Source organism: Lutjanus erythropterus, chromosome 17 (genome assembly GCF_056507025.1).
Source record: "Lutjanus erythropterus isolate fLutEry1 chromosome 17, fLutEry1.hap2, whole genome shotgun sequence".
Taxonomy (NCBI): Eukaryota; Metazoa; Chordata; class Actinopteri; order Lutjaniformes; family Lutjanidae; genus Lutjanus; species Lutjanus erythropterus.
Window position 1 is genome coordinate 7,830,029 of NC_139333.1, and position 25,469 is coordinate 7,855,497.

Genomic DNA, 25,469 nt, shown 5'->3' on the forward strand with positions numbered 1-25,469 from the left:
TAGTGTTTTGCTAGTTTTAGCTAACTTAAGATGTGACTGCAGTCAATATATGTTGCTTTTACAGGTTCTCCAGCAACATCTTTTAATCATCTCCAAAATTTTATTTCCTTTTTAACATTTCTTTTAGACGAGCTTTGCATGTAGCATATAGAGGAAACAGGAAAGGAGAAAGTTGACCGATGTTCCGCTGGGTACCAGTACCAATCTTGCTCCACTGTTATTGGAGCACAGAGCCAATAAAAAGGGGTGAGACTTATGAAGGGTCAATTCTGAATGTTAAACCTCAAATGAATGAAAACGTGATGGAAATATGACATTCATGTTTAATTTTAAGGAACTTAAGGAACGTTACAGGCTCAAGTTTCTGCAACATTCTGACTTTTCAAATTAAGAGAATTTCCACTTATGTTTTTTTTTTTTTTTTTTACAGCTGATTGGAAACACAATTGCATGTGTTTCAATCCACCATCATTCAAAGTATGGACGTCAGGTTAGCATAGAGCAAATCATCTCCAGGGATCACAATTCATTCTAGTGTCTGTGTTCTCATTGTCTAATGAGTTTAAAATAGTCTTAAAATATAAATAAATCAATCAATCTTACTGTACAACATGGCAATCGGTGTTCTCTGGAAACCATCTAGCACAGCTCAGATGTTCAGTTTCATTGCTGTCCTTTGTAATCAGTTATGTGACTGAATCACAGACTTTAAATGGTGCCACTGGTCAGAGTTAAGGTTTGAATAATCTTTTTGTTTTAAAACCTTCTCCGCTCTTCTTTTGTGACCGACGCTCCAGCATCACTTCTGACAGTCAGTCACATTGATAAAGGCAGTTATACAAGTGAGTCACAATAAATCAGATACCAGATAAAGGTACATGTCTGATGCGGTGTCAATCTGAAAATAAAATAGCCTTTATGGCCTGATCAGTAAGTAGAGGTCAGAGGGTTACAGTGTGAATTCTACCTATTTTTACGTGTCGCTGTGATTCTCTGATCCTGACATTTGCAGTTTCAGTTTTAGCAGCGCGAGTAGAATTAACATGTTCTTGTGTCTTCTTTTTTTTTTTTTTTTTCCCTGAACTCTTATTTTGTAGATCTGGCAGTGTGTGGTTCAGCTGATGGCTTGACAATAAAGTTCATGGTTTTAACTCTAATCACATTTTTGTCTGTCAGTGATTCAAACCCAATACACCATTATTGTCAGTGTACTCAAACTTTATTTCTAGGGAGTTAAACATTGAGCAACCTGTTACACGGTATCACTTGTCTGGAGTGAGCACTGACGCCTGTGTGTCCCCTCCTATCAGCTGCATTTAAAGTCCGAGCCTCCTCTGTGACGAGTGTTGGACAAGTTAGGGTTCAGAATCAGACACCGACATTTATTATCACCACATCTCAGAGACACGCTGTCCAGAACCAGAACCTCTAATGCTCAGTATTTAACAAGCTATATCCTATTTGTTTAAAAGTAAAACTGCCAAGTTGAAGTTTTACAGGAAGTTACATGCTGTAGCAATTTCTTGACCAACACCACCAGAGGGTTTTGGCTTCTAAAGTTTTGTCATCACTGTGTTTGTTCACCTGCTCAACTTCCCTTAAAATCACAACTTGGCATTTCTTCAGTTAATTCTTTGTATTAAAACATTGAAAGAACATGTAAAAAAAAACAGAGGACATGAAACATGTCATCTAAGTTAGTTGACCAATTAAACAGAAGGATATAGATCTGAATAGTAACGTTAAGTTTGACAAACCTAAAATAGCATTTTGAGTGAACTTTTGAACTTAAACTTAGACAACAAATTACTCCTTAGTTGAGTCAATTTAAAAAAGGCTTTGCAACTGTTGCTTTGCTTTTTTTAGTTCTGTAAAGTTTTTTCTTTTTCTTTTTTATGCCTATAACGAGGAAACATACTTACAACATAATTGAGTAAGGCTGCGTTCCTTTTTCTCTAGAATAAGGGTGTGTGCGTCCTCTCCTGTTGACCTTATAAATATGAACCACCTTTCCTTCGCAAATCAGATCTTCAATGACAACCAGAGGGTGTCCAGACTGCAGTAGAGATCTGAGTAACTACAAACCTCAGACACACACCGTCACATTGAGACCCAGGATGACTTCCTCCGTTCGCTTTGGACTGGCGCTCGTGTGCTTGACCATGCTGCCTTTCTTCATTGTACTAGGTGAGTGTGTGAGTAATGACTTATAGAGTCTTTGAAGGGAAACTGAAATGCTTAAGAGAATAAAAAGTATCAATTTGTATCACATAAAAACTGATTAATACCATCGTCATTTTAAAAGAAAGATCTCTCTCTATCTCTGAATGGAGTTCCCCTTGAGATATTTAAGATATTTATGGGTGTTTTGGTTCCTTTAAAGCCTGCAGAGCTTTAAACAGTTGTTTCAAGGGTTGGTCATACCCCTTCAAAGTTGGCCAAAGCATGAAGAAAGGACAAATCCACAGCCACCGCTCTTAATTTGTATATTTGTGCCTTCAACATTTTTGGGAAATACATTCATTCACTCTCTCACCAAGTTAGACAAGAAGATCAGTGTGTATGGTGAAAATAAAGGTAGCCTGGCTAGCTTAGCTTAGCATGAACAGGGTGAAAGCTAGCCTCGCTCTCTTCAAAGTAACACCTCTGCAGCTCGCTAATCAACGTTATTACTATTATATATTATTACCATTTTTACTATTTACTATTTTTTGCTGTTAAAAAATAGAATATTTTCCTATACATAGTTAATTATAGTATTCTGTGTTCTGTGCCTTGCAGCTCATCCTCAGCATCACGTAACTTTGCATGACAGACAAGGTCCAGGACATGTCATTCCCACCTGCTGTGAAACTGTCTCAAACGCCACCATCCGCGGTCCAGTGAGCGCCTGCTTTGAGCAAAAGAAAAACAGATTTCCTCATTGTAAAGTACATGCTTACATGTAAGTCTCACACAAGCTTCATTTTGTGTCTGTGTTGTGGTGTCACATCAAATGTGCTAGAGTCAGTGGTGGAAAGAGTACTTTTAATGTTACATTACTAAAATATTACTCAGTTACAAGTAAAAGTAGTGGTGTTAGAAAAATACTTAAGTAAAAGTGCAAAGTATTTGTCTCAAAAACTACTCAGAGTGTCACCTCTCCAAACTAGGGTTACAATTTTTGTGCATTTTACTGAACCGATAATTTAAACACTAACAATCGATTAATCATTGATAATTTATAAGATACCAAACATGTTTTTTTTCCCCTAATTTTCAAATTTTTTTGTGTGTTTTTTTTAATTATTAATCAATTTTCTGACAGTAAACTGAATAGATCTGAGTTGTGAAACACTGATCACAGGCTTGGACCTATTTTTATAATTGACTATTTCTGTAATTGACAAGATTGTGACATACAGTATATGTCCTGGTTTTCATTGATCCGTTTGTGATCAGACCACCTGATTGGCTACTAAAATGCAGACAAATTGGATTGGATATTGGATATTGATACAAATTGTACTCAGTACCCAACTATAGGTTTAAAGGTAAGCAGTCAGGCTAGCTGTTCTCTGATTTCCAATCTTTATGCTAAGCTAACTGTCCATATTTATTACAGCCTACAGATATGACAGTGGTATCAATCTTTTTATCTAACTGTTGGCATGAAAGTGATAGACAGGCAAAGTGTCTTCTCTTCAGGTGTGGCTCATGGGACCTTACTCAAATAAAACATTATATGCAGACCCAAGTTGACCATTGTGCTACTGCAGATGTTTTTGTTGTTCAGAGGGCCAGTGTGTAACATTTAGAGGGATTTGTTGACAGAATATGGTGGAAACGGAGTATGATATTCACAAGTATGGTTGTGTTTCCTGTCTCCTTCATGTTTTTTCAACGCGACAGATTTGTGAACGGGGAAGATGTTTGGTGTGTGGACGCAAGAGCCTGGTGGATCCCTCAAAGACTTGAGAGGCTAAAAAAAGTAAGTCAATTTTCACAGCTTCTTTATTTTTATTTATTTTATTCATCTGTAGGTGAATAGATAACAAATTCTCTTAATCTTTTTATGTCATAACACATTATACCAGGGGTGTCTTTTTTTTTATTTAGGATTTCTTAGTTTGACTTAAAATCAAATGCAGCATAAATTGAGAAGATTTTAATCCCTGTGAGACTCTTAACTTTACCTCTTTTTTCCCCCAGAGAGGAATATACTGCCAAGTCCTAAGCCAAAGAAAGAAAGAAAGTGGCTGTAAATTGCAGTGAAGATAATGCATCATGACCTCCCATACAGAAATCCTGTCACAGTTTTATTTTTAATGATTAAACTGTAATGTAATTCTAAATTACATTAAATAATCAGTTTCCTCTTCTAATAATGTCCTTGTATGAATCTTTATTGTTTTCTAAACTAATAAAGACAGTTTTGAGCATTTTTGTTGTCATGTTTCCGTTTGTGAATGATATACTGTATTTATGGTTCACAGCGGAGCCTTGGAAAACTGTAAAAGACATCAAAGAAAAATATGACTGCCTAAAGATTCCTTGAAATTAATTTCAAATGAATTTTAAACATTTTTACTGGTAAATTAAAAACAGGCCTCCATGATGACAATGAAGTTTTTAACAGTCATTCTGTGTCTTTCAAACTGTGTTCAATCTCAATCATGGTTGTTGAATAGTAGCCTTAGCTTTTCATCTAGGGCTATCATCAGGTCAGTCAATTGTACCCATCGAATTAGGAAAAGTAATGAATTATGAAGCCAAAAAAAAAAAAAAAAGTCAACTATTATTTTTTGAATGATAAACATTGAATGGGGTCAAATTGACCCAAAGGATAATAGGAGGGTTAAAAAAAGAAACAGTTTCAGCTTGCTAGAAAACTGTTTTTGTTTTGTTTGTTTGTTTGCTTTTTAGCTTTCTAGCAAACAATGTACCTTTAAAAAAGTTTTAGCTTGCTAGAAAATTGTAGTGTTTTGTTAACGTTTGAGCTAGCAAGCAAATAATGCGCCTTACAAAAAACTTTTCCGCTTGTTAGAAAACTAACATTTTGTCAAGTTTGTAATTAGCTAATAAACAGTGTGCCTTGAAAAGAACTTATTAGCTAGCTTGCATACAATTTCATGTTTCGTTAAAGGTAGAACAAGTAGGATTTGTCAGCTGCTCTTTGTAAACACACCAGAAAGTGTCAGCACACAGAACACAACTGCCAGTGTTGTACTAGTTACTAGTTACTGTTTAGATAACAATTTTTATACCCTTCCTCTCCAGTGAAAACCACCAGGGTTTACTTTTCATAACTCCATGTAGTGATAATGAACACTGGAATTTAACCCATGATTTGTTAACACAGAAGAGTAAATCAACACTACAGAAAATAATATTTACACTCTATACAGTTATTTAGCCTGTAGTGTTAAATTTAATGAGCACTACACAGTGTAAGGTACTGTTAATTTTTTACTCCATTTAGAGTCAATGGTCAAATACACTCTGGAATAATGTTAAATTTAACTCATTAATACAGCAGTATTTACTGTACCATACACCTTGTATTGATTTGAATTCACCCTCATTGTATTCTGTCTGAACTGCTACAATTGATTTTCGTTGCAAATAGTTTTGCCCAAAGGAACATCTCCATTTCATCAGTGTAAATGAGAAAAGAGGAAATCTGTATTGACTTTGTCCAACCAGCGCAGCCAGTAATTCATGCTGTTTAATAAATCAGTAGACCTTTCAAAATGAACATTGAGCTTGGAAGCCAAGACTTTGTACATTAGGTAGCAGGACTTGTTGTATATATGGTAAGATGAATGAAGGATGAGTGCATTTGTCATTTAATAAAACACACAGAGCAAAATAGTTCCAATTCAATATCTTTATTTTTGTATAAAGCAAATTCAAATTCAATATTCCAATTCAAATTAAATATGCCAATTCAAATTAAATATGCCAATTCAAATTAAATATGCCAATTCATACCAAACACGCCAGTTAAACTGGCATGTCTGGGGTGTGGGAGGAAACCGGAGCACCCGGAGAAAACCCACGCAGACGTGGAGAGAACAGGAGCGTTGACCCCTCAACCACCACGCTGCCCTAAGAGTGAAGGTGAATCTCAAAACATCTGGAAGATGTTGAGACCCAGAAGAAGAACCAGGTCACTGTTTTGTTAGTCAAGTCTGACAAGTCCCAAGTCAAGTCTCTAATTCAAATTGAATTTCCCAATTTTTGACCAAACACACTAGTTTTTCTGGCAGGTAGGTGGAAACCGGAGCACCCGGAGAAAATGGACGCAGACGTGGAGAGAACAGGAGCGTTGACCCCTGAGCCACCACGCCGCCCTCAGAGTGAAGGCAATTACCATAATACTATACTTAAAAAAAAGTTTTATTGGGTGGGGACGTTCCCATGGACCCTGAAGCTATAGAGGCAGGTGAAGTCTGTGTTTCCCCAGTTGTGCTCTATTTGTAGTCATCAGAGACAGAGATGACATGTTAAAGGGCTTTACTTCAATAATGACTAAATATAAATTTTGTGTTTTTGACTTAAAAATACATGTCACTGAGAGCTATAGTGTAGTGTATCACTTATACTTACAGTCACTTGGAAAGTCTGAAACGCTGCACCGTCCTGATCATAAACTAGTTTCCCCAAAAAGGTGCCTTCCTCGTCTGTAGTCGTCAGTCCCTGGAGAAGAAGGAGAGGCAAAGGGATGGGTTGAACCTTTTGTTCTGCACTGTGTACGGGGAACTGTAAACTCGAAACCTGACCGAGGATCCGCTGGGTACCAAGCTGGCTCAACTGTTGTGGAGCACAGTGCGAAAATGGGTTGGATTTCAGAAGGGTCGATTAGCAAATGTTAAACATGGCAGATAGCTTTACATTAGCATGTTAACATTGTCACTGTGAGCATCTTAACATTGTGACATTTGCATTCAGCTCAAAGCCTGGTGTTTAGGTACAGTGGTAAAATTATTTTGATATTTACAAGTACACTTTAGCACACAGTGTATAATGATTATGAAATGATCTCATATCCTTTTCTAATAAATATCAGGCCACTTCTGGTCAGGTCTGTTTTCATTATTTGGAATTCGGGTGTGGGGCGCATATTAGTTACGCTCAGATCCTGTTAATGTCTTGGCTATCGCTCTCTGCAGCTGTGCAGGAGCACCGTGCAAATCAACACACATTTCCTCTACAGCACACACTCCGCCTTCACATCTGTTTCCATATACACGATTCAACAAAAGTTTTGGTCGTTGAGTTTCCAGTATCAGACTCTTCATCATACCTGGATCCAGGATGCCTTTCTCCGTTAGGTTTGGAGCATGTCTCATGTATTTAACTATACTGCTGATCCTCCCTGAACAAGGTGAGTGTGGCTTTCACTAGTACTGACTAGGGCTGCTCAGTATTGTGATTATTTTGACTGAAATTGCAGTTTTGGTGGTTTGATGTTTGTTGCAGTCTGTACCCAACAAACATGTTTTCTTTCAATTGGAAAACAAGATTTTTAGGCCAGGGCATCTCTGCAGCACTGCAGTACTTCAGTATATTGCTGTTTTATTACACATTTCTCCTTTTTTGAACAATTGCAGTTTGATTCTGGTAGATATGGATATTGCTCTTGGCCATGTTGCAATTTCTGTAATATTGCGATTACCTGTGCAGCCCTGGTACAAGTCACTATTGACTTAAAGGCAGCTGAGAACAGTAAGGTGATTGTGAAATAGCAAAGACTGGATTTGATACATAGTATAGTATATATATAGTATATATCAGCATGAATGTTAGTGGAGGGGACTTGATTTCTTCACAAAATGGGGTGCCCAGTTATCTAAAAGACAAATCAAAAACAGATGATTATACAAGCCCACAGAGCTCTTTTGGAAGAGTTTAAATATTTCCATACTAAACACACTGGATAAGACAGAATGTTCAGAGGATTTTCTCTTGCTTCAGAGAAAGGAGGGGAAACAAGTTGAGGGAGATGTTTGTTCAGACAGAAGGAGAGGTTCATGTTGGAGGTGGCGTGCATTACGACCCCAGAGTTTGGGCTGGGGGGTGAGGGGTGTAAGAATAGCTAAAAGTAACCGGAGAAAAAGGAAGAAGGGAAAACTGAGGCAAATGTGCAAACGAAGGTTATTTTTTAGTAATAAATCAAGTGCAAATCAATTAGTTAACTTCAAATTAAGTAAAGCAAGCATAACAACAATAAATGTTAACTTAAAAGATTAATCAGCAACAAGTGTCTTCGCTATACAGGGCAGTTAGCAAAACACACTGGTGTTTTGCTAAGTGTCCCTGCTAAACAAGGAGGCTAGCAAACATATGAGACACAAAAAGACAACGAGCAATCTAGCCTGCCACCGCACTGCACTGACGTGCAGGCGTCCATCTGCTGAGCGGTCTGCTGGACCTGCTCTACTCCACACTCACAGCTTTTAAGCACCAGACCCTGATCGCCAACTGACTGCAGCTGCTGCCAATCACTGCAGCTGTCAGGAGGGGGAGGGACAGCGCCTGGGCACGGGAGAACACAGTAAGAAACACACACTGTGGGCACGTAACAGCATAATGGTACACAAACTCGATGATAAGACATGAGTAGATGCAAAAGACATTTCTGTATGAGAACAAAATGGGGTTGCCCCAAAGGTAGATAAAAAATGATGAAGTCCCTCGAGAGTGTGTGTTAAAGTACCCTAGAGTGCCCTTCCACTAGGCAAAACATGATAAAAGTACCCTGTAGAGTGCCCTTCAGGTGGAGTAAATGTAGTATGCTCTTCTAGTGGGCATAATATAGTACCCTGTAGAGTATGCCTCAGTGGGCAAAATGTTTTAAAGTTCCTTATAATGTGCCCTTCCAGTGAGCGAAATGTGACAAAGTGCATTTCAACTTTCAGAGTGCTGGTGCCCCATCACGTACAGTTGGTGCCCTTATTTTTTCGCTCCTGCCCCTCAGACAGCCTCAATCCACCACTGATAAAAATGACTTCAGTTAATCACCACTGTTCCTCTTGTCATTCAGTTCAGCCTGGACTTTGTGCCGAGGCTTTACCTCATGCATGATTCTGTGTGTTTTGCGTTGCGTTTTAGGGCGTCCTCGGTGTGACAGGCCCACGCCCAGGGGTCCAGCATCACCTGTCATTGCCCCCTGCTGTATGGGAGTCTCAAACGCCACCATCAGGGAACCCATTGTTTACTGCACCGAACAGAGAGCTACCACGTTTCGTCACTGTAAAGTACATGCATTCTAGTAAGGACAAACATTTACTCTAACACAAATCTTTGTGTTTCTGTCTGTGTTAGGGTGTGCTGTGTTAGTCTAATGCAAAGCTGATCATGAGCGGACAAACCAGGACTAATATGAAGTCACATTTCAATTGGTTTGGGTCTTTGTTTTTTTTTTTCAAAACAGGAACCTTTTTATGTGGCCTCATGGTTGGCAAAAACAGCTTGTTCACTATAATCTGAATAGGTCAGTATAACATACAAATTATGATAGCCAAGGAGTAGTTTTAGTGAAAATAAATTAAACAGATAATTATTAGCAAGTCCTTCCCTGCATTGAAATTTCAGTTTTTATTTTGCCTTTAAATCAACACATCAACTAATCAATAAACTGCACACAACAAATGGAGGAATAGACAAGCTAATAAACCAAACAACATACATAAAACATTAGATTAGGCCAAACAATTTCATCATATTTTATACTGAGGTAATCCAAAAGTGACAGAAACTAATCAAGACATTACCTTAATGTTGTGATACTTGGATTAAGTTGCTGACTATATTTTTTAGCAGGTAGTTAGTAACTGTATCCTCCCAACCCTGTTTGAGATTGTGGTAGGCATCCTGCAGATTGTGAATTTTAAGAGAATAATTATTGAGGGATTCACAGATAAATGATCTTATATACCCACCGTCTCACATTTCAACCCAATTTTACTCTAAAATGAGGTACAAAATATTACATAATTACAGGTTGATTCATACTGTAATATAAGTAACAATATAACTGTTATTCTTGCTGTAACTTTTTCAAAATGAGCAAAGATTTCTCTGCCTGAAACTTGCAACCGAAGAAAGCCATGTCAGATTTTGCACTCAGACTGGCTGCAGTGCCCTGATAATCCACCAGAGGGCAGCAGACATAGCTCAGAGCACATGTAACAGGTTTTTCAGGAAAGTATTGATCATATTGATATTGTAGGTGTCTCAGAAACCCATGTATTAAATATGATATAAATGGTGTTATAATGACCCATGTCTCCCTGATGGATGACCTCTTCTGCTTCTGAGTAAAACTGCCTCAAAACGATGCATATTTTTTCAAATTCATCAGTATTATTTTTTTGAGAAAAATGTCATTCCTTCTTACCCTTAATTGTCTTTGCAACCCTACAGCTTTATCACTGAGAGTCAGGGATCGTACTGTGTGGATCCGGCAGCGCCATGGCTCGAAAGGAGATTGAAAAGGTTACGAACTGTAAGTTTGGAAGACAATGAGCGAGCAAATCTTGTTAATTTTGTGGTACATATTCCAATGACAATAAAGGGGAACTGCCAATTCCTTTTTAATTTTCCACAGATGATGGACCTATTTTGTTTTTCTCCACAGAGAGCGATATGTTGTGACATCCAGTGAAACAACCAAAGTGAAGATGATGCATCATGACCCTCTTAGCAGAAATCTTCATATTTACAGTTTTTTTCTTTAATATTCTTCAGACTAATTTGTCTGTTTATTCTTAACACACATCATGATATTAACAACATCTTTGTAGGACTCTTTAAGGTAAATCCGTTTACATTTTAGATACAATCCCATCTGAAAATTTCTTGAAAAATCAGGACAAAACCTACAGGATCAGTTTCATCCAGGGTAGCAAAAAAGGTTATTACAAACTCTGGATCATTCTGATCAAGTTAAAAGTTTAAATTTTAATGCAAGAAACAACCAGGAGCTTTACTCAGTCCTTCAAAAGAAGACACATGTTCAGCGTTGAGCTTCCAGCAGCTCAGAGAATAAATCAACCTAAAATAAATCAGCACACACAGTTTGGTTTAAATACAAAATATTTATTGACATACCAAATCTGCATCTCAATATATTATACATTATATCTTATATTATGTACACAAAGGATTGATAAAATTATTTTGCGCTCTGTAACCTCAAACTAAGGCCACAATGCTTCACAATGTCCTCTTGCAGGGCCACATCGCTCAGGTCTTGCCTTTCATATGCTTTGGAAGGACTTGTGTTGTCATTGTTTAGTGTTTCCATCTGCTTGACTGGGAGGAGGATCCATCAGGTCCCTGAATCCCAGTTTCTCCAGAGGTTCCTTGGCCATCAGCTGACTGGAAAACACAAGATGAGAAGGGAATTATCCAGCGCTGATGAAATAAAAAAGAATTCTCCTTCAGCAAATATAAGGATTATGAGAAGCGTAGACTTTGTATTTAATGAGTTTTCTTACTGGTCCATTCGGCACTGCAGGTAGTCTTTGGACTGCAGTCGACACTTGGAATTGTCAAAGCTGTTGTCTCTCAGGCATTTCATGAACACCTCCTTGAAGGCTTTACACTCTCCTGAAACATAACAAGGCACTTCGAGTGTAAAGGCCCACTCATGTGGGTTTATTAGATATATCACAGCTTGTCATTATAGTTAGACATTCTGCCTTGAAAATACGTTTCAAAAGGACGATGTATTTGTTACTAATGCAATGCTGACAACTTCCTGTATTGTGCTTTACTTCAAGTAATAAAGAAGATTTTTAACAGGAGCAGTGTTGTCAGGTGTAATTCAGTTATAGGGTGTTGGAGTGTGCATTACTGTGGAGTGTATAAGCTTTTTCTCTACTATTTCGTTTAAGTCACAGAGTTCAGCATCTGTTATTCCAAGGAATAAATAACCAGCAATCTCTGGAAAACCCAGAGGGGCATTTAATAACACTTACACCTGTTCTGAAGGTTTTCCCAGAATCCTCGAACACTGAATGAAAAAATATTCTGTCTGCTGTGTGATAAAACAAAAAGACTTTCCCAAAATTTGTTACCCAGGAAACAAGAAAGCATAAAAAGTATCAAATAACAGAAAATCCAAACAAATATAACTAATAATATATATATTTTTCAGTTTTGTTCACCTTGTACAAACTGAGTGACAACCGTAGACAGACAGAGTGCAACTTCAGAAATAGGTTTAGACTTTAAAAACATGCAGCAGCAGAAAACATATTTTTCATCTAGATGGTTCATTGAAGAGTTTTCTGGGGATTCTGGAAATACCCTCAGAAGAGTGTCATCAAGTGACTGGGGTTTTTCAAACTTTGCTGAGTGCACATCTTTCTGGAGAAACTGATGGTCAACATACCACTGTGACTGACAAGCAGTGACAGATCTTACTGGAGTAAAAGTAAAGATGCTGTGCTAAAATATCACTTCAGTAAAGGAAACCGATATACTCAAGTAAAGTACAAAAATCATAAAAATTAACTTAAGTACTGTATAGGAAGGGTGTAAGTACTTACACTACGTAAATATATTTAGTTCCCTTCCACCCCTGCCTCAACGTGTTAAAGCTTAATACATAAGAAGGCACAAACTGGGGCTAAATTAGCATTTGCTGATTTAAAATGTAGAATAAATAATAAAAAAGAACAATGTAGCGACACTAGAAAGACTATTTCTTTAACAAAACATACAGTAAATGTTGTGTGAATGCAGAATGAGTTATTCAACCGGAACAACAGACAGTCTGTCGGTGTTTTCTTACCGAAATGATCCAAAGGGAACGAGCCTTTGTCAGGAGGCCGAGGTTTAAAACTCTTCGACCCGAAGTTCATAGCAGTAGACATCTTTTACTGAGTTTAAAGTACCTCCGGATTTTAAAAGGCTGCGGGTTGTCTGTGCACTTGCTTGACCCTGTTTGTCGCGTGAATATGACGTCAGACAGACATTAGTAGTCGAACAGCGCCTCGATCGATGAGTTCTTTTTTGATTAAATAATTTACAGTTTTACAAAGAAATAACAACTGTATTAATTTAAATATTTAAAATGTAATAATTCAAATCAACAACAGCAACAACAACAATATAATAATAATAATAATAATAATAATTACAATAATTACAATAATTACAATATACCCTCCTATAATACTGTTCTAAATGTGATATCAGAATAATATCTCCATGAATATTATATTATGAAAATGAAAATTATGAAAATGCAGCCCTATAGTCGAAAACAACAAAATAACATTAATAATGCAGAAAATACCACATTATCTCACTTGAATGTTTTATTCTATTTTATTCTGTTTTTTATTCCGCTTTAATAATTTAATTTGTATTTAAACCCAATACCTATCATATTTTTTTTTCTCTTGTGCATTCGTCTCCCTTTCATTGTTTATACCGTTTTATTATTAGACTGCTGGTGACCGAAACACTTTTAAATGCACTAAGGGGTTATAGTCGACAATTAAATAATAATTTGCTTGCAAATTCTTGCACAGCCGCTGGGGATTTTTATTGTTGCCACGCCAGACAGACAAACGGATCAGTGCCACGTTATAACGTGAAAAGTTTATTGTTATAACAATAAATCGTATATAGATATGTTATCTCCTTAAACAATAAATGTTTTACATCAAACATAACTTACACTGTCATAACGTGACAACGTAATATTGTTATGTTAGAATTTGATATAGCCATAAAGCAGTCATTCCCAATGACTGGATCGTGACCCACAGGAGGGTCACAGGAGATTTTATTTGGGACTTTAAGAAGAAATTCTTCAAATTCAGTATTTGTATCTAAGGTACACATTTTCACACATTTTTTTACACATCACCAGATGTGAACTGGGTCACAATAGGTTGTCATTTTTTAAAAAAGTGGGTTATTAGAAAAAAAAAAGTTTGGGAAGCCCTGCCATAAAGTGTCGCTGTGAAGATATAAGTTTTATAATGAACTTTTCACGTTGGACCGTAATACTGCTCTATTTTATCTTTCTTCTGGTGTGACAATAAAACGTTTAAACGTTTTAAAACATTAAAATGAAAAGCATTGTGTTGTTAGAGATGATGTTTGGCTTTTCAGGGAGTTTTAAGATTTTTGGGGTTGGGCTTTTAAATGTGTTCTGGTAGTCCACCGCTGGATGTCTCACTTTCATAACATATTAGGGTGGATGGAGGCAAGAGAAGACAGACAGGCAGAGGGAGGTAAGGAAGGAGGGAGGAGGAGGAGGTGGTGATGGTAACATATAAGCTTGATTATTATGCAGTGAGTGAGACTCGGTAATAGAGCTTTTAGTTAGAGACAGAGAGAGAGGGGGAGAGAGAGCTAGAGAGAGAGTGGGAGAGAGAAAGAGAGAGAGAGAGGTTTCCTCCTTCCAGCATCGGCTCGGATCGTTCAGTCTCGTCCAGTCTTTCCTCTCCACTTGAGATCGGAGGTGACAGGTGATCGGGCAGTCTGTCTGTATCTCTGTCTGTCTGTCGGACCCCAGCAGCGGATGTTCTTGGGCAGGTTTTTCTTCATCATCTTCTTCTTCTTCCCACCGCGGTGAGGCTGGACGGATAAACTCACCATGGCGCTGGAACCGGAGGGGAACAACCGGCTCCTGCAAGACGTGCTGGCGAGACCGGGCAACGAAACGTGCGCGGACTGCGGCAACCCAGGTAAGCAATGCAAAACCCTCCAAAAAAAAAAAAAAAAAAAAAAAAAAAACCACCCCGGGTGTGGGGAAACCAGCCAAACCGGTGCTTCAAAACCCAACACGTCTGAGTGAATTTAGTCCAGATATGATGACAAAGGCCTGGCAGGACACATGCACCTGAAAACAGCCCTTTCTGCAGGTAAAATAAGGCCTAACAGACCTGGACTCTGGACTTCCCTGTGCCATAAACACATAAAACACTCGTGTGTGTGTGTGTGAGGGTGCACAAAGACATGTCAACTATCCCCTCAACCACAGCTATTACTGTGCTTACTGACTGTGTGTGTGTGTGTGTGTGTGTGTGTTTGCAGATGTCATCATGATCTCAAGTGTCAGCAGCCTCCATACAGCTTGCTCAGTAATTACCGTTGTGTGAATTTCTGTTTTACATGTTTGTTTGTCATTTGCAGGACACTCATTATTTCACCTGTTATTCTCTATAAAGCGGCTTCATCCCTCCATCCTCTCCCCATGCACCCCCCTTTTAATCCTCTCTCTTTTTCACCCCCCTCCTCCTCCTTTCTTCTCTGAAATGGCAATAAACCAGTGAGTGGCCACAGAGGCTCCAGTAACGGGCCGTGCGCCCAGTGTTTGGAGCCGAGCCCGCCCAGGATGCCTGTTCCTTGGCCCTGGCTACGGCTCCTCTGAGGACCGGCTGTAGTGGAGCAGCTTTTTGGAGCCAGAGGGGCTCCCGCAAAAATCCAGATAGCTTTGTCTGAAGCGGTGGACACTTGAAGGGGGATTTCATTTTGACCAGAGGGTGTTATCTTGTTGAGGAATAAGCAGAGAAATGGCTCTCATCGTGGACTGTGTGTCGAGCTTTAAAGTATCTGAAATTTTTATGTGGCCTTTTGCTCCTCAGTAACACCAACTTACGTAATGCAATTCAGTCCATTGCTAGTTCAAAAAAGCTTTAAAATGTTGTAGACACTCAGTGAAAAACAGTTTTATCTGCTCATTTTTTTAGCAAATATCAGTCTGATATTTGGTCAGTTGGTCCACCATTTTGGTCCAAGCTGAAGTATTTCAACAACTGTTGTGTGGATTGCCATTAAATTTACTAAAGACATTCATGGTTCCCAGAGGATGGGCGCTAACAACTTTGATAATTCCCTCATTTTTCCTTAAGTGCCACCAGGAGGTTAAAGCTTTTACTTATCCTTTGAAACACAGCACCCACATGATAGATTGGCACAAAATGTTGCACTAATTTTTGGGCGATGTCTCCCAGATTGGCACACAGTAAAACAGCGCAGTGGACAATAATACCATTGGGGTGGGGGTACCGTTTTTGAGTGTATCAGGATGGCTGTCTCATGGCAGAAAAGCCAACTTGCTCAGGCGAGTAGGGAGAATTCTCACCGCTTCCCACTCTCAATCTGACAAGCAGCCGCCAACTGTCTCACTTAGCTGATCACCAGCGAAGGGAGCAGGCAGATCATCTCTCACATCCCTGCCCAACTTTCATCCCCGTGCCAGGTTCAAAAGGTTTTTCATCTCCGCACCACATTCGTAACTTAGTTGGGTTCAGCCTCTGAAGCTTGTAATAACTGGAAGCTAAGCTAAGAAAACAATAGTGCAAATGGCAGCAGCACAACTGAAAGACACAGTGGTAGGGATAGTTATCAATATTCAACCTTTAAGGTAATTGGAATAACCCAGTACCAAGTAGCATTGACACTTCTCCAGTCAAACTATACCTGCAACCCATTCTTTTTGTATCCAGACGTAGAAAAAATGTCTATTGACATGATTTTGTCTGCAGCAAGTGTTCTTGCAAAGGCAGAGAGCTCAGTAGTCAATCATGGTCAGCCATAAACATTAGATGATGGTATCGCCCATTGGCTTATCTCTATTTTGGACAGACATTCATGACATCTGACAAGTGGAATTTCTCAACAATAAGTGGATGGATTGCTTTGAACTTTGCTACAGAAGATGTTAATCCCCACAGGATGAATTGCAATAAGTTTTGAGATCCCGTTATTCTTCCTCTAGTGCCATCTTTTGTTCAGAATTTGAACTTGTCCAGTACTTCAGTTTAGGAACAAATACGTACAAAACTAATGACATTCCTGTTTGCCTCGTCTGCACTAGAAACCGACATTTTTTCGGGAATCCCACGATGGTGGGATTCCCACAGGATGGGAGTCAATTTCACTATTCTTCATGGGACTGGGACAGGACAGGAAAACAAGGCAACGGGTGTGGGAATCATAATAGGTCAATTTTGTATGTATAAATATGTATGAATTGACAGGAGTGGGATGGGAATCATTCTTCCAATATTGGGATGGGACAAGAGTATATTTGTGGAAATGGGATGTGACAGGAGCTAAAATCCACTCCCGTGTCACCCTCTAATCTGGTCCTTGTGTTTAGTGCTAATTAACCACCTCTGTGCCTTAAGTAAAGCCTCATGGAGCTCGCTGCAGCCTCTTTTAGTCTCGTTTGGGGGGAAACTGGCACACTCACTGCCACCTACACAGCCTTATTTGACCTTAGGGATAAATTTTTTGATGTAGTTTACCTAAACTGTTCTGCAACGATCCATTGTGCCTGCGGGAAACATTGGCTTTTTATTGTTCCCCTGCTGAGACTGTTCATCAGCTTTGCTTGGCAGAAATGCCACTTTCACCTTTGCAATCATTACATAATCAAATTTAGCCTCGATGCAGCAAAGGTGGGACAGATGTTCTGCGCTGTGCAGCAGTTGCCGAATAGTCAGAGAAGCTGGTAATTGCAGGGTGACTGATTGATCACAGCTCGGAAAATCTCAGCTGGTGAAGTGACTCATGTATGCTCTCTTATTGCTCAACAAGTGCTGAGATTGCCTTGAGCAAGGCACTTCAAACACAACTGCTCGTGAAGCTGCTCCGGCTGAATCCGACAGCTGCTTTTCTCTCGAATTTGCAGTCGAACGCTGGGCTCATTCCGTGAAATTTCCGGCGAGCAGGCTGCAACAGATGAAAAATGTTAGGGCGGCCATCCATCAACCAAACCGTTATCTTTCTCCCCTCTCCTCTGCTACCAGATCAGGCATTCCCAGGCTCATAATTCATATCTCATAATGGTCAAGATATGCATTATTGATGCCGGTTCGGCGGCTCCTTCCCAGATGGGGACAGGATCTTATCTCTGTGGCTTTTCTAGAAAAACATCACAGTTTCATTACAGTTCAAAATACCACAAATCATCTCAACACGGCAAAGTAAACAGACAAACATACTAGTCTGATGCAGATAGGAGCTACAGTTATTTAGAAGAACTTAAGAAGGAAACTTAAGTAGGATGTAACAGGTAATGGAGGCCTATAGATTCATACTAAGCCATATAGACAACTAGGGAGATAGACTGACATGATGGATGTTAGCACTGTCATGTTACTCTTGGATTACTTATTTATTGGGTGCATGTTAGTTGATACAGTTCCTGTAATGCCTTTAATTAGGATGAATTACAGTTGCCTTTGCTCGTAATCTGATTACATTTCTCCAGTTAAGTGTAATCAGTTACTACCCCACTTCAGGTTCATTTAGGGTGCCCTGGTAACTCACTTGGTACAGCATGCCCCACGTACTGTGTAGGGGTGTGCACAATTAGACGACTAAACCAGTAGGTTCCAAACTTTTTTCGTAGCAGGCCCCCTACTTTTATCTAAGAAAAGCCAAGTCCCCCTGCAGCCTGCACACACATGCACACACACCAAAAGCGTAACCATGTCTGTGCCGCTGTTCTGATCCATCCTCATCCATCCAACCTGATTATGTTTACTCGCTCAAATTTTGTTGATTATGTCCTCTTTCCTTGCCCTTCGTGGTTCTACCATGGATAAGCAGGCTACGTGTTTAAGCAGTTTCTTTTCTGTGTGTCTTAAAGATCTTGAATCTGCACAGGGTCTTTTATTTTGAAAATTAACCGGATTCTCCCTGACTTTCATATAAATTGTCATTTTAGTTAATGTGCAAATATAAGACGACCTAAGAGCAGAAAAAGCGTTGGGGACCCTCTGTAATTTTTGCCACCCACCTTAGGGGGTTCTGGAAGATGTGAGGCCAGAAAAGGGAAGTGTCTGAGAAAAACTGTTGTGTGTGGGGGATTTCAGCCGTGTTAAAAGTATATGTTTACACTCTGAAAATGTGGTTTGTATGTAAATGACAAGGAGATTTTGTGACATGGTTAACCGTAGCCTCGCACCCTGTGGGCTGGTATCTCCTCCAGGAATCTCATGATGAATCAAATTCTCTAAATGATTAACAGTGTAGCAGACAAGGAAAAAAACAAAACAAAATTTTGCTATACAAAACAGTGTTTTTGCCTTTTTCATGTTGTATTTTGTGATACTGTATACTTTTTTTTAAAACTCTTTTTGACTGAGCTGTTCTCATCTGTCACACTGCTTTTCATCAAGGTGTAAGAAGCAGAAGACCTGAAACCGCAGCTGTATGTCTGACTTCATCTACACTGAACCCTCTGATTTGTTTTTGTCATTTTAAAAATGAAGTATGGCTGCAGTGAAACACTTGACCAATAGAAAAAAAACATCAGAATCGTTCCTTCTTCACCAACCAAACTGCACCTCACAGCCAACATCTGGTAAGGAGCGAGACAGACAGCCTGGCCGTCAAAATACTTGATTAATCGATTAGTCGATTGTAAGAAAATTAACCACCAACAATTTTGATCATCACTAAATCCTTTTGTCACGTATTTCGCAAAAAAAGTTGAATATTTGTTCTTAAATTGGAGGATTTGCTGCTTTTCTTGAATAGTCTTTGGGTTTGGGCTGTTGGTTGGAAAAAGGAAGAATGTTTTTTTTTACATTTTATCAAACGATTAATTGTGTAAATTATCAGCAGATTAATCAGTAATTAAACAATTGTTAGCTGCAGCCATAGTGACAAAATCTAGACTACATAAATACAGGTGATTGGCTGCATTGCCATTTAAAATGAAAGGAGAGTTATAGACAAGGGAGTTATTTTAGTTATTTTATATTTTTATTCTCTGTGGTCACCTACTGTTTACTGCGTTGTATAGTACAGCCAAATTCATAATGCATTTGTTGTTCACAGTGACATATTTTTCTATTTTTGTTGTTTGACAACTTAACGACTACGGAATAGTGGAACACGTGTCTGTTGATTACTTTACTTCCGGTATTACTGCTCGCAGTGTTGTTGGAGGTGGTGCCTGTTCAAAACGTGCGACTGTTTCCATGTCTTTCCCGTAGGCTGTCTGCTTGTTGACTCAAGGGAAGTGAAGAGTTTGCATACTAATATTAGTATATCCAGCCTCTAGCGGCAAACGTGAGCTCTGCTATCGCTATTGTGAGTGCTGTTCGCCTGTTAATTCAAAGTTTATTAATACTGAAGGTCTTGCATGTCTGAATTACACCAAATTTGACACTGCACCCCCTTGGGTTCCCCAGCCATTGACCCTAAGTCCACCCTAACAGTTGAGCAAGCTTGGTACCTCTGTCAACTTTTTCCTCTCCTGTCTCCTGTACTTAGATATGCTATGTGCTAGGTTGGTCTAAGTTGCTCATCTATATCAATCATTAGCTAGCTAGTTAGTTGTCTTTTGAAAAAACGCTGCATGTGGATTTTGTTTCCGTGACTATGTTTTGAAAGTTCCTATGACCGCAACTGTTTCACAGTCTAGCATCGCCTCTTTAGTGTTTATTATCTATTGATATTTATTTGTTTGACATTTTCTCACTGTGAGCACCAACTGGAACATTCGCTCTCAGTTTGTCTCAGCTCGTCAGGCCAACACGGGGATTTGCATCTGAAGGCGTGTCTTAATATGGGCTCGTCTCGAGTCAAGCAGCTGTAAAACTCTGCTTAACCATCTGCCATTTCTTATACATTCTTCACAATTAAGGTCCCACGGTGTTTTGCCATCTCAAAGCTTTTATTATGAGGCAAAATCAGGAACTTAAGTGACTTGACACGACTTCTATCAGCTGAAGGTGAACATGAAACTAAAATAAAACAGATACCTCAGAGTAAAAACTGCGACGCAGGAGAGAAACTAAACTTCAAACCACAGAGATTCACACACAGGCCTTTAGTAGCTACAAAAGTACACACACTTTTATAAACGAACTTCCCTCTGGCATTTGCTCAAACGAGACGAGTTCAGTCTCGGCTTCCTAGTGTTCACAGAAAGGTAAACTCTTCTTCATTTCCTTGGTTACTTGGGTGACGAGTCCCCATCTAATGTGTATAAGTGGTTGCCTGGAAAAAAAGCACCAGTGCCGATACCAGCGCTTTCCCCAAAAGTTCAGAGATTTGCAGCCACAGACGCTCTCCTCATTGGGAAAAAAGACACTGGCACTCAGAAAAAAAAGCTATGTGGAGCTATGTGTTAGTTTAGATGGATCACAGTTAGAAGTGAATGCAACACGGCCCCTGACCCTAACTGTGCTGTTTGATCTCATCTTTTTGCAAAAGCGCAGTTTTTGTTAAAACAGCAACTGGAAAGGTTCAGGTTTCAGCAAAGTTTTGGTATGTATAGAGTGCTGAAACAGAGAGAGAAATATGCATTTTTAAATTTAACTGGCTTTATGTGGATATACTCAAATTTGTAGCTGGAAAAGATTCACTTAAGTTAACTTTAACAATTAAAAAAAAAGACATTAAGGTTACAAACAAGTGGCCTTTTTCCATACACAGAGCTGGCCTGGCTCGACTTGGTTTGATTCGGCCCGTCAGCCATTAAAACAGGGCTACCCACTTAAAAAAGTGTCTTTCACCTGAAGACAAACTGGAAGAAGCTTGAGTTGGGCGGCGGTGGATAAACCGTCTCTGGGATAAACACACAGTTTCCTTAAATTCTTCGCAATAAATGTCCGGTGTTGTGTCGTAATTTAAATGCTTTTATCGTGAAGCAGCACAAACATGAAATGTTTTCATTGGGGGGGCAGGGGAGGTGTTCATCAGCAGTAACTTAACACGATTCCAGCACAGCTGAAAGCGGTAAAATAATGCAGATACCTGAAATTTCAATCCATAACAGAGGAGAGAAACTACATTTCAAAAGATGAAGATTCTGTTAGAAGCTACAAAAGTACTGAGAACTGAACATAAAGAAACTTTAAGAAACTTTTTTCTCTCTGCTCTCTTGCACACACATGAGATGAGCATCACACCACTTGCTTGTTGGAGCGGGAGAAAGGAGGCTTATCACGGGTTGGCTGCGGCCAGCGTTATGTCACCGCAGCCCGCTTGGAGGTGGACTGGGCTCACTTTGGCGCCACTCCAGAGTAGGTCCATCTCGGGCGCGGCTTGGCACAGCTCGGCATGCTGAACATGATAATGGAAATGCAATTTGATGCGGTATGGTTTGACTAGGCGCGACCAAAAGCGCCGTTGGAAAAGGCCCAAAGGTGATTTAATCTAGGCACACATTCAGTCAGATATATTAGTAATAAAATGTTTAGTTTCTTGTAAAAAAACAGCACAGAAGTATTTATTTTGCATATCCTATAAGGGCAATGAAAAATGAGGGCCTCCGTATGGCTGCTGCATTACATCACATGAAGTCCATCTAGAGTAAAGAGCAAAGACAGACTATCACATCATCAGCAGTGACCTGGCTGTCCTCCCTCGGTCACCCGTGTCTTATCGCCACATCACAGACACAGCATCCACTAAGCAGACAGAAAGGCTGCTCTAATTGGTCTGAAAACACACAAACTGGCGACACCGCTTGTGCGTTTTCTTTGTGCTTAGTCATTCTTACTCTGCCCTTCCTTACCTTTGCCCCCCCCCCCCATCTTTTCTCTGCTGGTGTGCTCAGATGAGACCGCTGCGAGGCTGAGCTGGGAGCTTATACGGCAGGGTTTCTCTGTAGCTCAGCAGCGCCGTGGTTCTGCCCTTCGCTAAGGACACACAAACGAGTTCTTCCCTCCAGAGAGAAGCCTCAGCAGTCCTCTGAGGTGTGAGGAAGGTGTTTGTTGAACAGCAGTAACAGCAGGAACTATGATGAGATAGGAGGGGGGTTTAGGCTACTACAGCAGTGCGCTCACCCGTGGCTTTGCAGAATATTTTTTAATTTTTTATAAGGGAAAGTTGTAGAAAATGATTTGCATTCCCGTTGCAAAACTGGTTTGAATAAGTGATATATTACCCTCGCCAATTAAAGTATTGTTGCAGAAACTGACGCTTTTATTCCAAGGCTATTTACCTTTACACAGTTGTTTTGTCTTGTTTTATTTGCAGTTTAATAAGAATGTCAATTTACATTTGTAGTCATATGTTTCCCATTTGTAGCACACCTACCCATTCACACTTTGTGACCTCCCCAGTGTGGTAAATCGAGGACACACCTCATGCTCAGAGCTGGCTTTAAACCATTACCATCCACTTTACTCCTGTCCTCATGATGCTTTGTGTGGATTATGGGTGCGACTTCCGGGTTTTCCTTTTACTGGACACAAGAATCAGTGGTTAGTTACAGGTGTCTTGTCCTTTTCTCAGAGCTTTCTGTGGTCATACTTCAGCCTTCTACCACTGAGGGATGTGTGGATGGTTATAATGTCTGTGCTGTACACCTTTATGAATATGATTGGATGTTTTTAGTCAGCTGTGTATAATCACCTGAGAATACGAATTCTTGTGTTTTTGTTACTTTAGAATGAACCATTTATATCTACAGAGTGTGTGGGTCCTCTTCCACGGAGGCTGTCATGTTGAACTGCCATGTTTCTACAGTCCCACAGAACAAGCAAACCAAACCCTGGCTTTCGACACAGCATTTCTTTTATTGTGTGATTTTTGTAGCAACTGCAAATTTCATGAGACAAGATGTTTGCAATCTGAAAGCTCATTGCTAGATGCCACTAAATCCGACTGGTCTTTTAAAGCGTCACCAGCACACAGGAAATAAAATCTAAAATACTGTGAGAACCAACCCAGTAATGACCTATCACTCTCCATAGTAGCAACTAATATAACAGCTGTACACAGCTGTATTTCAACCGATTCAAGTGGAATTCTTACTGTGTATACTGTATTTAATGTTCACTTTCACTAATGCATTGCATCTGAAAAGTCAGCCCTTAGAACGAAGAAAACCTTGATGATTTTCTTTGAAAAACCTTAGGCATGTTTGAGTCTGAAATTAAACACAAGGTAAGTAAAATCTAAGATTGTACTGCTGTAGAAACAAAATACTTGCTAGTGCCTGAGGGGTTTTACTGAGACATGAGAGGGTCACAACCTCAGCTGGACCCGCTGTCTAGTCATTAACCCCCATGGTGACGCAGCCACTGACAGATTGATGTGTATGTGCATCCAGACGTATGAACAAATTGCTGCAGATGCAGAAGTGCCTGCAAGTGCTCACAGGCACAGGGGCTGCCATTGTGTAAATGCCCCCTCCTTCATTTATCCTGCATCTGCCCTGCAGTAACGCTACAGGCGCTGCTTTCTTCAACCTTGTCAAAAGCTCTGTTGTCTCTGCACCGAACGAGCCCCGTAACTCCTGCAGAACTCGACTTTCCTCTCAACAATTCCACGGAGACGGAGCTTTTAAGCAAACACGCCTCAAACAGCGCCTGTCACTATATCAGGAGTTCTTCACCTCCTGTCTGCTACGACCGTGCATCTGTTTTTCACAGCACTCCTGTTGAGAAACATCTCCTACGTGCGTGTAGAGGAGGAAGCCCTGTGCGTGTGTGTGTCCGTGCTTTTGTGCGTGTGGTTAGTTAGTCATGCGGCCACAGTAATCTCCATGAGTGCTGTCTGCTTCTCTGTAAGGCCTGACTCAGACAGGGATGACCTCACCGCTCAATGGCTGGTTGTGTGTTTTTGTGTCAGCGGGGTTGTGCGTAGGTGTGTACTTGCCTGTCTGTGTATGTTTATTGCTGGCAAAAAAGACATGCAACGGATAAAAAAAAGCAGAAGGTTTGATTACTTCACAGCAAAGAACCATCTTGAGTGTTTTATGCTCAATCATGATCCAAATTTATTTAAAGATGAGTTGACATTTATTCAAATATTGCTTTCTCAACACAGGTTAGAAGAGATCAATCGAAAGAAGATTAATAAATGGCAGTAAATAGAGATGTACCAATACTGATACTATACCGATACCAGTGCTTTTTTTTAAATTGATGTTTAGTAGTAGTAGTAGCAGCAGCTATAGTGCTATAAGATTACATGAAGCTAAAACTAAACTTTAGTCTGGAAAGCTTGTTTAGTTTGTGTAATGTAACTTATGTAATGGTGTCCTTCAACTATTGTGGAGCGCTGTCAGATTTTGGCTTATGACATTCAGTTGTGTGGCTGGGAGGCTGAGAGACAGCCACAATTTGCATAATTCCCCATGATGCATTGCTGAGAATTTAAATTAGCTATTTTAGGTTCCAGAATACAAACAATTGTTTGTAATGTGATATGTTTGTTCAGACCATGGTGGTTTATGGTGGTAATTCTAATTTTTGTGCTGGTTTATTGTTAGACATTATATGAGGTGGCTTGTACATTTCTTGTATTGCTTTGTAATACTTTGGAAAGTACTTCCTCTCCACTGCATCCAAATTTAAAGTACATTTGGAGCACATGGCATATACATGATGTTATGGAAATTGGACTGAAAAGCAAAAATTGGATCAGACTGTGGATATATGAGTATCATGAGTCCAGTACCTGATAAATACCTTATGCCAGTATTGATCTCCCATACCAATATTGGATTGGATCAGTCCCATCTCTACATGCAA

General features: G+C 39.6%; 3 protein-coding genes across 3 annotated transcripts in view; 2 read left to right on the top strand and 1 right to left on the bottom strand.

Annotated features, from left to right (window-relative positions):
* Window positions 1-2,063: 2,063 nt before the first annotated feature.
* On the top strand, window positions 2,064-4,254 carry cxl34c (CX chemokine ligand 34c). Its single transcript, XM_084741524.1, has 4 exons — window positions 2,064-2,187; window positions 2,782-2,944; window positions 3,892-3,970; window positions 4,192-4,254. The coding sequence occupies exons 1-4, from the start codon at window positions 2,118-2,120 to the stop codon at window positions 4,252-4,254; spliced, it is 375 nt and encodes a 124-aa protein (XP_084597650.1). The 5' UTR covers window positions 2,064-2,117.
* A 6,979-nt stretch (window positions 4,255-11,233) lies between these two features.
* Window positions 11,234-12,976, bottom strand: cox19 (cytochrome c oxidase assembly factor COX19). Its single transcript, XM_084741420.1, has 3 exons — window positions 12,788-12,976; window positions 11,487-11,598; window positions 11,234-11,367 (listed from the first exon to the last, which is right to left on the bottom strand). Exons 1-3 carry the CDS (start codon window positions 12,867-12,869, stop codon window positions 11,274-11,276), a joined length of 288 nt encoding a protein of 95 aa, XP_084597546.1. The 5' UTR covers window positions 12,870-12,976; the 3' UTR covers window positions 11,234-11,273.
* A 1,367-nt stretch (window positions 12,977-14,343) lies between these two features.
* The window catches only part of LOC146311660 (arf-GAP with dual PH domain-containing protein 1-like), a 45,044-nt gene continuing 33,918 nt past the window's right edge, over window positions 14,344-25,469 (top strand). Inside the window, exon 1 of the mRNA XM_084741382.1 lies at window positions 14,344-14,699. Within this exon, the coding sequence (XP_084597508.1) occupies window positions 14,609-14,699 (91 nt within the window). The 5' untranslated portion in view covers window positions 14,344-14,608. The remainder of the gene's footprint in view (window positions 14,700-25,469) is intronic.